General features: G+C 40.8%; 1 protein-coding gene across 4 annotated transcripts in view; it reads right to left on the bottom strand.

Moving 5' to 3' along the window:
* Positions 1 to 710: 710 nt before the first annotated feature.
* The window catches only part of KIF16B (kinesin family member 16B), a 313,474-nt gene continuing 297,236 nt past the window's right edge, over positions 711 to 16,948 (bottom strand). For all 4 annotated transcript variants that reach the window (XM_090286026.1, XM_090286028.1, XM_090286027.1 and 1 more), the window contains one exon: positions 711 to 1,947. In XM_090286026.1, coding sequence (XP_090142152.1) covers positions 1,789 to 1,947 — 159 coding nt within the window. In that variant the 3' untranslated portion in view covers positions 711 to 1,788. The remainder of the gene's footprint in view (positions 1,948 to 16,948) is intronic.

Genomic DNA, 16,948 nt, shown 5'->3' with positions numbered 1-16,948 from the left:
ACTCAACACTAATTACTGAAGAGGAGCACTGGAATCAAAGGATCTTCTGGTTCCTGCACTTCTCACAAACACATGTTTATTTATTCTTGCCAGGTTATTATTTTACCATGTGTAATTTTAATGAAATATTTGCTGTAAGCCTTGCCTCAAATACATGTCCAAAAGGGCATGAGATAGATTATCTGGCCAGATGAAAACACCATAAACCATTCAGTTCACTCAGCAAATGAGGGACAATCTTTAGCACTTCGGCTCCTTTTAAATAAATGACCTATGGGTAATTATTATCTCCCAGCTTTTATCCTTTAATCTCTAGGTTTAAATTCTCCAGTAGTAATTGCCTCTAAACCTATGTTTGTAATCACAACTGTAGACAAAAACTAGTTTTTTATGGAGCAATTAAAAAAAATTCCTCATATTTTTCCATGCTATACTATATCGAATTAGTGCAATGATAGTTTTCTCCTTATTGGGATAATTGCATCTTTAAACGTATTTTCCAGGTTGGAGAGGTCTCTTTTGCAGGCATATTCTAGAAGACTGAATGCAAACATTTGTTACCCATTCATTTCTGACCTCTATCATTAAATTGCATCTTCTGCAATGCAAATGCTAAATAATATATTTTTTGTTTTCCGAAGCACATCAGATAAGTTTCTGAACAGACCTGTAGAAATGATGTCGCAAACTTAAAATAAACAGCTATATGGTAGATTTGTAACTCCATTTAATATTGACAGCAGCTCAATTTAAATTTTGAAAAGCAAATACCTTTAATAAATTTGGTGTGAATGATCATATACTCTGATAAAACTATTGTACAGCAGTGCATACATATATAAACCTATAGGTAGAATTATATACATTTCAATATATACCACATATATATTTTTTACTCACTTTTTTCTCTTTAGTAAAGCAAAGCAATTTTACTGTACATAGGTGTGCAATGCTACATTAAGTCCTGAGTAATTTAAGGATCATTAATAAGCTACTCTAAATTCTAGTTTTTTAGCTAAAGAGCCAGTAGATTCTATGACAATAATATGAACAAAATTATGTTTAAAAATATGCCTTCAGCTGCGTGCTTGTTTTGTGCTTAGCAGAGAACGCTCAAGAATGCACAGCAGATATTTACATTTAGGAAAATTTTCTTGAATATTCAAGATTAAACAAATATCCTATTTGTATGGATTTATAGAAGTTTTAAGTGATATCACCTACACCCAATTTGTCAAGCATGGAAGACTCCAGTCATGATTAGACTGAAAATCCCTTTTGCAGAATATGAAATTCTGTGTAAACATCAGTGTTTCGGTATATACAAAAATTCTGACTCAAACAAGGGGAAAGAGAAAAAAAAATACAATGAAATAAATTTAAATGCTCTTCTTGGGATATAGCCACATGGAAGGAATATAAAAAAATAAGTATATTCTGGTGAAAGAGGAAACCAAATGAAAGTCATTTAAGGGAGGTCCCATGTTGGCTCGTCTCAGAAAGCCCAAGGTAATCAAGCCACATCCATCTTGCCACAGGGGATGGACTCCACTGTGCAATGAGAAGGACGCACTGTGGGGAAAAGGCCACAATTCAACTGCACAGTCACTGTCAGCAAGCAAAGCATCTCAGCCCCACACTCAGGCACTAGGGATGGACTGATGAGGATGGACAGGTGTCTGCCGGCAGCAAGGGGGGCAGGCCCGGCCCCACCTCGGAGGCTGCCCTGCACCAGAGGCCCTGCTTCCATGAGAAGGCACTGCATTGGTGGTTCCAGTCACCCCAGCTCTACCCAGTCCCATGGCTGCTGTAGTCAAAGACTCCTTTCTTGAAGAATGGCGAGAACTCACAAATGGTGTGTTTGGAAAGAGTCAGCCCCACCTTGTTGATGTGTAGGGGAGACGTTGCAGATTGGAGCATCACGTTGAAAAAGTCCCTGAGGTATTTCTGAGGAAGAGACAAGAATTAAAAACACAGTCAGAACATTGTTGGGAAGAGCTGAGGAGAGGAGTAGAAATGTCCAGAAACAACCTCCCACCAGCTGCCACCATTATTAGAAATGGCACTTGTGAAACCTCTTCGGCTGCCTTTGCTGCCATCAGACCACCGTAGACACAGGGCCTTGCCATCCATTCGGCAGGTGAGAGGTCTATGACTCAGAGTTCTGACTCACAGCAACGTGGCCTCAGGCTTCTCTGCAGACAGCACCCCAGGTGCTCGGCAAGGGCTCTGCTTTTCAGCAACACTGTCACTACTTAATATGTTAACATTAAAAAAAAGCTGTTTCCCCCAAATTACTCAATAAGTAGAAAGATGATTAAAAGGGGGAAAGAAGGCTAGCTATCTGTACAATGCTAAACAGGCCACTGACTGGTATTTTTAAATGGGACAGTCAGTACCTGCTTTGGATCCTTCTTATAAATAAATAAAAAGAAATGCTGGGGACAAGAGGTTCAATGCCAAGTACTAATATTTACAGATCATTTTTGCAAATCCTATGATCATTGATGAAGAGAAATTCTAAGTTAATTGCTCTGAACCCTTTCTCCCCAGCCTCCCCTATATGTGCCTGTCATCACCTGCCTTTCCTGGCACCGAACAACAGCAAGGCATGTCCGAGACTAAGATCCGAGGTGCGGGGCATGGGATCAGATGTGGGTGCTGGCAGGATGTGTTAAAGAAAAAGAGGACACACAAAAACAGTTACTGTATCTCAGGTCAGGCAAATCTTATCCATAACAGAAAACCAGACAGATGGTGGTGGTGGCCAGGAATGGGGGAGGGAGGGTGGTTAGGATTAAAACTTTATTACTGTCTCAGCTTCCTTAAGAAAGATAAACAGTCCTGTCACAAACTTAGAAATTAAACGGAATAATTATAGGCTTTAAGTAACAAAAGGAATTTGTCTATGCAACATGGCCTAGGCCTCTAGCAATGGTTTGCCCCACAGGAGATAAGCAGTGTTGCCTGCAGACATTTGTGATCGTTGCTGGGGGAAGAGAGTTGGGGGCGGCAGTGTGGTCTCCTTGGTGGAGGCCAGGGGTGCAGCTAACATCCTACAATGTACAGGACAGAATAATTTGGCTCCGAATGTTAACAGTGCCCCAACTGAGAAACCTTGACCAGAGGAAGTTGAATTCAGCTACCTTTATGAATTGCCAACCTAAAATTTACTTCTGAAAGAAGACATTTTGCTCAAGGAAAATCTGTTAGCTACCTTCGTAAAAACAATAACAAGGATTACTAATAATTAACGTTTGTATATTAACTTACAGTTTCTAAAAATCTTCTAACCTCTGATTTTTATGAAGTATAACTGATGCACAAGATCTGTACGTTCTTCACATGTGCAATCAGATGTGCCCTGGCACATATGCACACCTGTGAAACCATCACCAAGGCAAGATAAGGTGAGCAAGCCTCGTGAGCAACAGAAGAGATGTGTTTTTAACTCAGACTCTGTCTTCCCTGTTCAGTGTTCCTAACTTACTGGTCTCATGGAATCTCTCATGAGATGTTTTTGAAATAGGCATCAAGTTGAAGTAAAAAGGTATCAGAATTACCTGCTAAAAAATGAAGATCTTACTCCAGTACTTATTTGTATCAGAGAGGCAAAAGGAACCTGACCTCAGCTTTTCTGGGGTGAGGGAGGCTGAAAATATTCACTTTAGAGGGACCTGAATTCCATCCAACATGGTTTCTAGTAAATAATGTAGACAAGACCTGAGCAGCCAATGCTTGCAAAGAAATGCATGTGCACAACTGACTTTTTTGGAAGGGCAAGAGTGAAATGATTTAGGAAGAGAAAAATGAAGAGCTGGTCCACGGTGCGTGGAGCTACAGCTCCTTCGCAGATGAAAGTGTGAGTGGAGCTGGGCAGCCACGCATGTGTCATCTCAGTAGTTCCTACTAGGTCAGTTTCTAGTTCCTGCTTCAGGTCTCCCGTGGGCTACATTAACTTCAGACTAACGCTCACGGTAAACCTGCCTTCAAGATGAATTCTGACAGAATAGAAGGTATTTAAATCTGAGAACAGATGTTATGCCAACATTTGTCATAATTAGTTCACAAAGCAGGGGTCCCTTAAAGGGCCAATAAAATCTGATGTGTATAATGAAAAGAGAAGTGAAAGTTAAAAATATAAATAAAAGAAAGAGAGAAATTACCTGGAGACACCTTCCCTGCCAGCGCACATAAAAAGAGAACAGTGAACTAACTGCAGGTAATGCCTTTTTCTTTCAATGAACTCATTAGCATGCCTCGCTGAAAATTCCAGATAGAAGGATTCGCTTCAGTTAATTGTAAACATTACAGAATACAGTAGTCCCTCTTTATATCGCAGTTCCCTGATCATGGCCTCACTATATCGCGGGATTTTTAAAAATATTATATTTAATTATTTATCGCGGATTTTTCGCTATATTGCAGGATTTTATGGTACGGTATATGTATGTTGTTAAAGTTACGTAGGTTTAAGAGTGTAGAATATGTTTAAGAACATAAGTAGTGTTTATAAAAGTGTGGAAAAGGTTAATAAGGGAGTGGGAAAGGTTAATAAGGGACTGGAAACAATTTCTAAGTGTGTGGGAAGGGTTTATAAAGCCTTAAAATATATATAATACTAAAATAAATGTAAGGTTCCTACTTCGTGGATTTTCACCTGTCGTGGGGGCGGGGGGGGGGGTCTAGAACATAATACCCGTGATAAATGAGGGAATACTGTAGTTTTTTCTTTGCTTTGCAGAATTCAGCATCCTTGGATGTCTTTATACAGAATGCTTTCTTGCTCAAAGAAATGCTCTGAGTAGGAAGTATTCTTTGCTGATCCCTCGAAGTACTCTGAAATACATGAGGTGAGGTATGACATTGGTTGGCTGTGTCCAGAACCACATGCTAGAAATGGGGTGGGCAAATTCTTTCTGATGGATGACAACACCAAAGGACTAGGCCCAGGGCGGGACAGAAGACAGAACTAAAATTCCAGAAGGTTCTTGAGATCACAGACAGCATCTCATTCTTCTTTGGAATCCCCCATCATCCCTGGCACACTGGTCCTCCTCTCACTCCCTCACAATCCCTGCATCAAGGGTAACTGCTAACCTGATGTCTCAAACCAACCTTAGTTTTGCCAGTTTTTGAACTTCATATTAATGGACTTACACTGGATACACTCTTTTGTGTCTGGCTTCCACTGTTTACCATGGTGTTTGTGAGATTCATGCACACTCTTTGTGTAACTGTACTTTGTTCATTATCACTGCTGTGTAGTATTCCATGGGTGAACGTCCCACCGACTGACTTCAGCAGAGGGGCATGCAGCCATGACTGACTTGGTTGTTTTGCCTAAGCTCTTCCTCAATAACAAAATCTACTTCCATATAATGGTATCTGGTGCGTCAAGTTATTACTATTCCTCCAAAAAAGAAAACCCTTAGGGTTTCGGGCTCATTCCAAGATCAGCCAATGTACAGATACTCTATTATATATTCAATATACATTGTAATTATATGTAAAATACACACTTAAATATACACGTTTTATATTAGTAATTTTTGTTGCCTGTGCTCACAATGTTTACCACAGCATCTATAGCTGAAAGGAGAAAATGAAAATTCTTCTTGGCAAAGCGCTCACTTTATTGTTGAACCAAAGACATCCCAGCCCTTCCTGGTATATGAAAAATAACTCCAGATGTGATGCTGCATCCCTGCGGCAGTACACTTTATAAAAGTGTTACAAAAATTGAAGAACATTAGGAGTTTAAGTGACTTACCAGGGTTATAGGGCAAAGCAAGAAAAAGATTTGTGAAATGCAATATCCAATTTGTTTCTTTCACGTGGCATTTTCCCATTAAAAATAAAAGAACAACAGCAGGCATATTTAAATATCTGAAGCCTTTAGGGACCACAGATGGCCTGTACTCCTTGCCCATCCTGGTGGTGGATGTCCCACCTGAGTCTGCTTTGTTAAACACTCTGGATCCGGGCCACTGAGCACAGCAGTCACACCCCCTAAGGTTGTGCAACCCACCAGCCCTGTCTCAGATACTTGGAGGATGAAAGATTAAATCCTCCTACAACAAAATTGCCAATTGGGAATTGCAGTGGGTTTGGGAGAGGATCTGTCAGACTGTGAGGGATGGAGGAAAAGGGAAAGGGCCTAGAGGACAGCAGGCCACAGAGAGCCAGGAGGTCTGGCTAGGGGAAGGCAAAAGAGGGTAGAGGGGAGAACAGAAGACATACTTGAGAGAAGGAAATAGCAAAACAATGTTGGAGACAAACGTCCATGAGTTTTTTGTTTATCAAGTTGGCGAAAAAGATTTAAGAATAAAAAATAATATATTAGACATTTATCTATGTTATTTACTTTTTGCTATCTGGACCAACACTAAAGTATAAAGTATTTTCTTATCAACAGTTTCAGAAAATCAAATTTAGATGGCTAATCTTTAAGACATATTTCAGAACTGGTGCTGTGTATCTTACTGTCAAAAAATGCCTTTCTTCTACAGGCTGCGGGCATATTTATTTTTTTAAAGTCAATCCATGAAGGTGCAGCGAGCAGAGGATAGAAGTAACGGGGAGAGATGGCCCCATGGGTCCTCTAGATGAAGAAACTGAGGTCCAGTGTAGCTTAAGTAGTGTCCCAAAGGTCACAGAGCATAGAAATGGGAGTTCCAGAACTGGCATCCAGATTTTCTAACCCCAGAGGCTGGGTCTCGATCAGCAGGCTGCCACCCAGTGTCCGCCAACCCCTCTTCTCCAGCTGGGCACCCCTCTCCTGAGCACTGCCCTCTCTCAGGGACAAGGCTGTCTACACCAGGCTTCTCAGCTGCTTGGGCCAGTGCGCTGCCTTTCCTGGGCCTGGTGGTGCTCTCATAGAGAGGACACCATGGGCACTGGGCTCTAGTTACTGTTCAAACAAACACAGGCATTTCCTGTGAGGTTACCCTCCGTTACACGGAGCCCAAGGCAGCTCTGCTCATGCTCTGATTCCTTATTCACAGTGCCTTGGTGGGCATTGGCCATTTTGGGGCTCCCCTGCTTCCATTTCCCTTTCCAAATAACACTCATTCCTTTCTGAAAAAAAATGCCTTTCTCTTCTTTGGGAATGGTTATCTGGATGTCATAGGGCAGAGAACTGGTGAATTTTTCCCATTCATGTTCTGGGATGGACACCTCACAGTCAAACAGGTAATAGATTCCTGCTACAACCAAGGGTCTTCTGGGGCAAGCCTCTTCCACACTGAGGAGCTGCTGCCATAAGAGCCTTTTAAAGTGTAAGAAATGCTTCAGGAGAGCCTTTGGTTTGCCCACACCCAAGTCTAGGAGTTGATGAGTCCATTTGCTACCCTGGGGGGCACCAGTCAGGAATCAGAGGAAACCTTCCACCTACACCACACCCTAGTCTGTTGTCAGATCCAGGCATCTCTTAGGAAGATGTCAATCCCAAGAGGCTTATGTGAATAGTTTTCCAACAGGTGGGCACTTCCTACTGGTACATCCCAGCCAAGTGTAAAGCTGGAAGAATCCAGCCCCCACTCTGCTATGTACACAGGCCAATCTTTAAAATTCCACAACGCATCAAAATGCAACAACTAAACATTAATAATCTTTTGAACCAAAACCCAAGCTAATAAGTTCTACTGACTGTGTTAATGCGGTCTGAAAAGCGAAACACATTCCCCACAGCAATCCAGGGTACTTCAGCCAGAATTTGGTCAATTGTTTTAGCCTGGGACCTCAATCAATACACTGCATTAAAGGAAAAAATTGAATATAATGTGCTGGTATATGCTATTTCATTTTAGACATTCTTGATAAAGGTCATTATATTAACGCGATTCATGTGTGACCTATAACACAATTTCTGTTTCAGCTCTGGCTGAAAGGAAACATACTTAAGTTACTGGAACAACCTGGGTAAAAGCTGGCCTTTCAACAGCCTCTGCTGGATTGTTATTTTCACCTATGGAGCTTCCAGATGAAATTCTAGTCTGGTCATAGGGACTGACCACGTATGTGCTCTATAGTCCATCCAGACGAAACGCTGTGAGATTGCCAGGGTGTTAAATGGTGTGTCCCCTGCCATTTTGCCGTCATTTCCTTTCAGGTCTGGGATCTGGAAAGGAGTGGGGGGGAGTATAGTATCTTAGTTAAGACCAGCAAACAATGTAGAGCATGTGTAGAGCTCTGGGTGGGGAACAGCAGAACTGGAAGGAGAGCGTGGGGAGCCTTGAATCTGGATTTGGGTCTGCAGGCACTATGTACAAAGTATTTCCTAGTTCATGAGCTTCTATGACCCCTAAAGACATGCTGAGGAGGAGGAGGACAGGTATGGGTATCCTTTGTGTGCAGAAAAACTGAGATCCCAAGAGATAGGACCTAGCCAAAGTCAACAGTCTATAAGAGGCTGACAAAATAACTGGCTCCTCATTCAGGATGAAGTCAGGAGGGCCTATAATAATTCTCATAGTGCCATTATTTAAGCATGAAATGTAATGTGTAAATGCAAATGCAGCCCCTGTCTTTGGAGCTGTCCATACCACTCTCAGATAGGCTCTCAGAATTTACCTTGAAGTTCAGCCACCCACCCTTTGTGTGTGTACGTGTGTACATGTTTGTGCATGTGTGAGTGTGTGTAGATGTTTATGAGAATAGTCCTCAGAAACATTTGAAAGACCTTACTTCTCCTTCCTTCTATTTTAATTAGTAGGAGGATAAAATCATGTCCATTTTATGTTATTAACAAATTTCTGCTTTAAGAGGGCACATGCCTGCTATTGCAGCCTACTGCTTATTTCATGTGCAATATATCACACTAGTTTGTCATTGTAATGAGTTTCCCAGTCATCCCATTGTTGTGGAACGCTCATTATTTTTTGAAATTTTAACATAAATCCTGAGTTTAATTTAAAGTTATTGAAATTATTAAAATTGTAATGGTCTTTAAAAATCAAATAGGGCTTTATCCACCGTTTCATTGTGACATATTAACAGGGAAGACAGTTTAGTGGCATTCCTTATTTCCAGTAGTCTCATTAAACACAATGGCAGCTTAAAGACAACTATCAATCTAATAAGAGTTAGCAGTTTCAGTTACCTTGAAGCACTCGAAAAACTCATCATTGGCTGATGGGCTCTGAGGAGAGATCAGACCAGATGGGACATACTAGGATATTGCTAGACCTGAGAGAGGTTTGATCATCACTGGCCATGTATCACGAATTGACTCAATGGAATCAATACACAGTGGAACAATTTTTAACACAATTTCTGTTGAGTTCGATTTTTCAGCTGGACTTAAATAGGCACGCTAATTTCAAAACTGCAGTTAGTTTTTTTCTATCATGTCAAGTTTTTTTCTGTACAGCTTATCTTAACGCAACCACTCTAGGCTAGCTCAAGCCTGGATCAAGGGAAGCACTAGTGCTCTCCTATTGGCTGAAAGCAAACCTCCCTTCCCTCCAGTGGGGATGGGAGAAGGAAGATCTTGGAGACCAGTGACAGGTTCATACTTGTCTAGGCTATTCAGTTACACATGAGACAGTGTGGTGAGAGGTTGTATGTCACTATGTATAGTGAATCATATTCCAAAGTGTACTCTTAGTTCTAGTCTGTATAGAAGGAGGTAGCAGAATTTATTATTTTGTTTACATACGTACTTATTTCCTTTCCTTCAGATCATGTCTGCCTCTGCTATTTCTCATCATAAGTGCCTAAACAACCCTGATTTGTTTTGTTCTATCTGTGGCAGTTTCATCATTCCCAAAGGACAAACATCAGCACATTTGTCAGGCAAGCCTATTTTGCATATTTTAAAGTAAAACTTGGTGATCACGATAAGTCTTGGGCCCCTCACAAGGTGTGCAAGCAGTGTGTTGAGAGTTTATAGATGTGGATGAAGGAAACGTGATAAATTGCCATTTGGTATACCTTTAGTTTGGCGAGAGCCCAGAGATCATTCAAGTGACTGTTGCTTTTGTATGTGAAAACATGAGGATAGAACAAGAAAAATAAATGTAAAATAGAGTATCCTAGTCTACCACCAGCTATATGCCCAGTGCCTCATTCAGCTGAAATCCCAGTGCCAGTTTTCATTGAACTACCCTCTTTCAAAAAACAGCAGTATGGTGAAGAACTAAGTGACAGCAACGATGAAGATTTTGAAATTGAAGATGACTCAGTTCGTAAGAGACTTGATCAGCATGAGTGGAATGATTTGGTATGTGATTTGGGACTACCCAAAAAGGCTTCAGAAACCTAGCATCAAGACTACATGAGAAAAACTTGCTTGAAAAAGGAGTGAAGTGCATTTCTGCAGTACTTTCGAAGTGACAGTGGCTTTGTGTATTGCCATAACATACATGGTTTAACAGAGGAATTGGGAATTCCAATTTATAGTGCAACTAAATGGTGACTGTTCATCAATAGCTCAAAGCGGAGCTTGAAGTGTGTCCTCCTCCACAATGGCAATTTATTTGGTGCAGTGCAATTGGCCATTCAGTTTGTTTTCATGAAGAATATGAAGACATAAAGAGAGTCATTGATCTGTTGCAATATCACAAGCACGATTGGATCATCTGTGTTGACCTTCAAATGGTCTGCTTCCTTCTTGGTCAGCAACACGGATACACCAAGTATCCCTGTTTTCTGTGTATTTGGGACAGCAGAGCTTGTGAGAAGCATTGGGTGGAGTCAAATTGGTCTCTAAGATCTGACCTCAAACCTGGTGATCCAAACATTCTACATGAGTCACTTGTTGACAGAAAGAACATTATATTCCCACTTCTGCACATAAAACTGGGTCTCATGAAGCAATTTTTTAAATCTTTGCCAACTGAAGGAGACTTTCAAGTATCTCATTTTGGCATTTCTTAGCCTGTTTGAAAAGATAAAATACCTTAATATGTATGTATGGTAGCAGAACTTTACTACCTGTACACAATTTGACTTACAGTAATAATATATAGCTTTTATATGAATAAAATAACTCTAAATAAAGAGTATATTCAGTTAATTTTTTATTTTTTCCTTTGTATGTACATTTTATATGATTTTTGGGACAAAGGGAGGGTATTATTTACCTTAAAAAGTTGACATCCTAGAGAAAAACAGGTCACTTTTGGATTCAGATGCCAAAAGTTAGTCAAAAACAAGTGTCAGATCTAACTCAACTAAAATTGTGTTCCCCAGCAATATTATTCACGTGGCCAAGTTTTCTTCATTCTAAGGTGTCATAAATTCTAGTCTGAACACCTCTCTCTGGCTATTTAGGAATCCTAAAATTTGTCTCCACTAATCAGATATGCTGGAGAGCTTTCCCAACATGCCCCAAATGTCTCTCACACTGATAAAATTAAGATGGTTTGATCCAAGCAACTCTTCCATCTTTCACCGTTACTTCACACTTGTGCTACACAAAGCAGTGTGCCAGGCAGGCACTGGGTGTCAGTGTTGAATAAAACAGATACTGCACCCAACAGGTACCTGGGCTGGCTTATCCTTGTTCAGAATAGTTTCTATTGATGCCTTGCTCTCAGCATCTAAATCCTACTTATATTTTATGGACTGGATAAAGGTTTGTTCTTTGTTGACTCCTCTTTCTTCTGACTTCATTCATTTACCCAACAAACATTCATTGAGAGCTTTCTACATGTTCTCAATAAGACTAGTTCATGTCTTAAGTAATTCACAGGCCTTTTGGGGAGATGGAGAAGTAAAGCAGCAATTAAAATATGGCTACAAGAAAACAGGAATGAGGTGTTTTTGGGACACATGGAGAAAAGGCATCCAGCCTAGTCCTGGAAATTGGTAACTTTTATGCAAAGACCTGAGGAGTGAGTAAGAATCAAGCAGGAAGATACTGGAGGAGGCCTGTTCAGCCATTGGGAAGAGCATATGCAAGCTCACGGTGTGGAAGCAGAGCTCAGGGTGCCAGCAGGAGTCCAGAATGACTGGCCTGTGCACCACGTGTGGTCCACTCAGGGTGGGGTACACACTCCTGGATCACACTGCCTATTGGATCAACTCTCTACCAGTTCTCACACTGGGGGTCCTATGCTGTGCCCTGGTGATCTCTTTTCTTTTGAGCCAGAAGAGTACTTACTACCAGGCCTTCTGGGTGGAGCCTACTACTTGTTTTAACCAAGAGAATGCACTGGAGGTAATGCTAAGAGTGAAGAAGTTGCCTTGCAGGTTCCAGTGCCCCAGCTGAATCCGGTCCTCAGTGAGGGCGGAATCAGAATGCAGCCATATACATGGCCTAAGCTGACACCACCTGGAAAAGATGAACCATCCAGCCGAGCCCTGCCCAAATTCCAGAACCACAGAATCCGTAAGCAATAAAATGATAGTTGCTTTAAACGCACTAAGTTTGGGGGCAGTTTATTATGCAGTAATAAATAACAAAAATATATGTGTTTGGGAATAAGGTAAGAGATGAGGGAATAAATAAAATTAGTCAAAGCAAAACCAAAAAAACCTTTCCTTGGTTTCTAGTTATAATTTATGACCAGCCATAAATTAAAAGTCCTATTCTACTTCATGCCAACGTCTTCCAACCTTTTTAGCATTTCTATGAATAATTCTGTTTTAGCAGGTACTTCTTTTCTATCTATAGCCTAGGTTTTAAAGTAAATACTTGAAATAACTAGTTATCAAAATATGGCATTTATGTATTGATGGTACAGATAATTCTGAGAGTTCCTGGTTAAAATTCATCAGAGTTAAATGTTAGTCCATGATTACAGAATCAGAACTATTTGTTACAGCTATCCAGAGAATCCTCTTTATGAATTTAATAACATAAGTATATTGTATTGAATTACTATGATATGGCATCAATTAGACTCATAAATTTAATATACTCAGCCTGGTTCAAATATTCTAATAAAATCCAGCAAGCTTTAAGAGATGTGCATTTAAAGTCCATGTGATATTCAATTTTCATAAGTTGATGTTCCAGCTCAGGTTATTAAGTTGCTCCAATGACCGTGATGACTCAGTCTGGCCAACAAGCAAGCTTAGGGTGAAACCCCACAAACAAGCCACATGAGAGAGCCCAATCTGCCTAGACGGTGAGGCTGATTGAGCTCTTTACCCACAGCAGAAGTCAAGAGCAGTTCCATCTTTTCAGCTTATGGAGGGGAAGAGAGAAATTAAGTTGATGTTGTACCTGTGAGCCAGAAGGAACAACATACATGAGCTACAACAGAGCAGACAAATGGCTTCCAGCCTGTCCGACAGGCCCTACTCTAAACTTCACTAGTTTGAAGCCAAATCTGGGAGGACACTCAGGAGAAGCCCAGTTTGCAGGGCTCAGCCCAGTTCTCTGACACTTGTTCATTGGAACTCGGTCAGAGAAGGGTAACAGACTGAATACAGATGTATAGCCACTCAGCTGCCTCAGCCCTAAGCGGGAAGGCTGGGAGAGCATCCTGAGGCATGCCCCCATCATTTGAGCCACCAGTTTGGTGTCCAACTGCACTAGGAGCCAGCTCCCAGAGCGCTCAGTCACTGCAGCCACCATACTGGGTACAAGTGACTTATAGCACAGGGGAGCAAGGTAAGTCTCTGAACTTTGCACTGCAGTTCCCTCATTTGATTATATCGTCATTTGAGGATTAGAAGATTAAATGAGCTCCTTCTATAAAATGCTTAGGGCAGATCCCAACTCACAGTATGTGTTCTATATAGCTTTCTCCTCAGAGAGTCAATCTGTAAATATGTTCATTTTTTTCCCCTTTTAGTTGTTTAAAAACACATGAGCTTAAAATGTGGAAGTATTTAACTTAAATGTTTTCCCCTTCAAAGGGAAGTAGAAAACAGCAAGAATCCCAAAGTCACCTCTTATTAGATATTGGCAGACCCTCTAAGAACTGCCTTACAGAAAATTAACTTGGTTTTCAAAATGGCAAATCATATTAAAAATAAGTTAAAAATCTAATCTATACCAGGTAAATTCACTATCCCCTCCAAAGCTCATTTTAAAATACATTTTGGATACTGAGATTCTCCATTTGGAGAGAAAAAAATTCTTTGTTTCTAAGCTCATGATTCCTTCCTGGTACTATATAAACCTTTAATGAGGCTCCAGACACTTTGAGACAGAATGACTGCTTCCAGTGACCGATGTGACTGACAGACTTTCAAATGAGACTCTTGCTGTGTGGTACCTCCTGCCTATAATGTACTTAAACTCAAATTCAAAGAACCAAGAAGTAGTTGCATAATAATTACTGGCATTGCCAAGATTCCATTAGTAGAATCAGGAACTGGATTCAGTGCAGTGCTGCAAGGACCCTATAAGTGATTATCTTGCTTCATCACCCATGCCTGTGCTTAAGCACAACAATCCTTCCCTTTACTGTCTGACCTAAGGTCATTTGTATATCATGGCAAGTTTTCTTTGGCTGCCCTTGCACTGGGCCATCAGATTAACACTCCATCTCTGAATTCAAGGGCAAGAGGGTAAGCTCTTGAGATTCTAGGAAAAAAGACCCAGTGTCCCCTTTTGTTGTCTGGATCAGGGGCTTCTGATGATCCCTGTAGGACTATTTGCCTTGCAGATTATCCTCCTGCCTTGGGAGTGAGTCCCACTGTCCACACACTGCCCGGTATCCTGGGGACCCATGGTCATGCCCCAGGTGTGATGAGAACTGTGGCCCCAAATGGTGGGCCTGTGACCCCACCCCACAGAGAGGATTAGCTGGGAATTTGGATAATCTGCACCAATGATCCCCTTCACTGGGAACAATGAATGAGATTGACTACCTCAGCGAATGTGGAGGCAGGGAGGAAAGCCAGACCAAAACTTCTCTAATATAGCGTCTCTAATTCTGAAAAAAAGAATAGGGTAGGTTTAGATTTCACACTGGAAAAGGAAAACAAAAAAATCCTTCACCAAACAGATATTACCTACAGAATTAAGCATCAAAGTTAAAAAATATATACACTGAAATCATGTACTTCCTGCACAGTACTTTGCTCATAAAATACACAATCCATTAGATGACTGAAGCAATGAATGGCTATTAGGTCATGTTAATAAATCGTGATAAACAATGAGAAGCATGAGTTTTCTTTCCTTAGAATCTTACACCTTGTAGGAAATTTCACAGGTTTATAATGTCTCCTTTCTCCTGAACAAGGCAAGTTTACTAAATTACTAGAAAGAAGGAAGTCTATCAAATCTAAATTTATGCTTCAAAGCCAAATTTTAGAAACTCTTAAAACTGCCCTGGCCCCCTCTTATGATCTGAGAAGTTGCTGTAGAAAAGAAGTGAAGAATGTAGCTGACTGGGCAGTTGATCAAACAGGTGCTTCTTAAGATACTCGTGTCTGGCTGTGTTAAATACCGAATGAGTCTGAAACTGTGTAAGCATCAGTCTTTCAGTTGTCAAAACTTCTAGCACCCGTGAATGTTTCTCAAGTGAAAACCTGTAAACGTAGAGCAGAAAAAGCTAAGACGAAATATTGGCCAAATGTGGAAAGAATGAAGATCTGTAAGATCAAAGGAAAATCCCACTAACTAGGGGATCTTGGAAAATGATCTGAGGCATTAAATCTAAGAAATAATGGGCTAATTTGGGCTAATTTGATGTCCACAGTTTCTGCCACAGGGAAACTGCCCTTCAAAGTAAGAAATGTCAGTTTGTATTTGCTGAGCTATTACTTGGATATGCCCAGAGTCTTTCAAAGAAACTGAAAATAAATGTAATTTTGTGAAGTGGAAGATAAGCACTATAAATGGAAAAGAAAAAGTGAATCAGCAGCAACATATACCAAGAAGCAAAAATATCCTAGACTAAAGAGCTAGTAAAAGCAGACAGAATCCTTTTGCTTCTCATAGAACTTACTCTGAAATAAAAGCCCTATGACCCACTGGGCTCTGTTTCCAGTTAGCTAAAAAAAAAAAAAATCCATTGAGAAAAGGCGATGGCTTCATTTATTACCATTTTCAACTTTGATTAGCAAAGGCTTTCCTGATTTCATTATCAGTTTTCAAACTTTACCTATATATAATATAAAACAGGAGATCTCAATTAGAAAACATATTAGAGAAAGTCTGAATTTTTTTGCCTGGAATGAATATAATATATGTAAATGTAACAGCATTGTAGTGAATTCTGATAATAAAAAGAAGTCTATTTAAAAATGGATGGGAGCGATTTTTGGCCAAGATGGAGGTGTAGGTAGAAACACTGCATCTCCTTTCAGAACTAAGAAGGAATACATCTACCCCAAAACTATTAAAAAAAAAAAAAAAAGCTCCAGAAAATCAAACTGAAGGGAAGCCCAACAAAGAAATAAAGAAGAAATACTCATCCAGACGCGTAGGAAGGGTGGAGCAGGGGAGGAGAGGATGAGGTGTGGTGGCAGCAGTGGTGGTACAGTTGTTGTGGCAGACAGTGTAAAGTGCAGTTACACATTATGAAAGTCAGGAGGGAAACCTGGGGAACGATCCCAGTCCTAGACCAGACTGTGCAGCTCATGGTTCCAAGGCCGGGAGAAGATAAAGCTACATTGCTTCTGACTGTGAAAACCAGAGGGGATTGGGGTGGCAGAAGAAACTTCCTGTCTCTCAGCAGAGTCCACTTATTTAGCAGAAAAGGCGTGGGTGCCGAGCAAGAAGCATTTTTCCCTCTCAGACCCCTCCCCCCACATACAGCGCCTCAACATGGTGAAACAGGTCACCCCCACCCTGACAAATACCTAAGGCTCCACCCTTTACAACGTAACAGGTGTGAAAGCTCTACTTAAGACACAGAGGGAAACAAACACAGGACCCTGTCAAGATGAGGAGACAGAGAAGTATGGTGCAAAGGAGGGAGCAGATCAAGGTTCCAGTGGGTGAACTGAACGATGAGGAGATAGCCAACCTAAAAGAAGCAGAGTTCAAATACTGGTGGTAATGATTCTCACAGACTTGACAGATGAGTTTAAG

Source organism: Furipterus horrens, unplaced genomic scaffold (assembly GCF_987537825.1).
Source record: "Furipterus horrens unplaced genomic scaffold, mFurHor1.1.pri manual_scaffold_8, whole genome shotgun sequence".
Taxonomy (NCBI): domain Eukaryota; kingdom Metazoa; phylum Chordata; class Mammalia; order Chiroptera; family Furipteridae; genus Furipterus; species Furipterus horrens.
The sequence above is the reverse complement of the archived record's forward strand: the minus strand, read 5'-3'. Positions and strand labels throughout refer to the sequence as shown.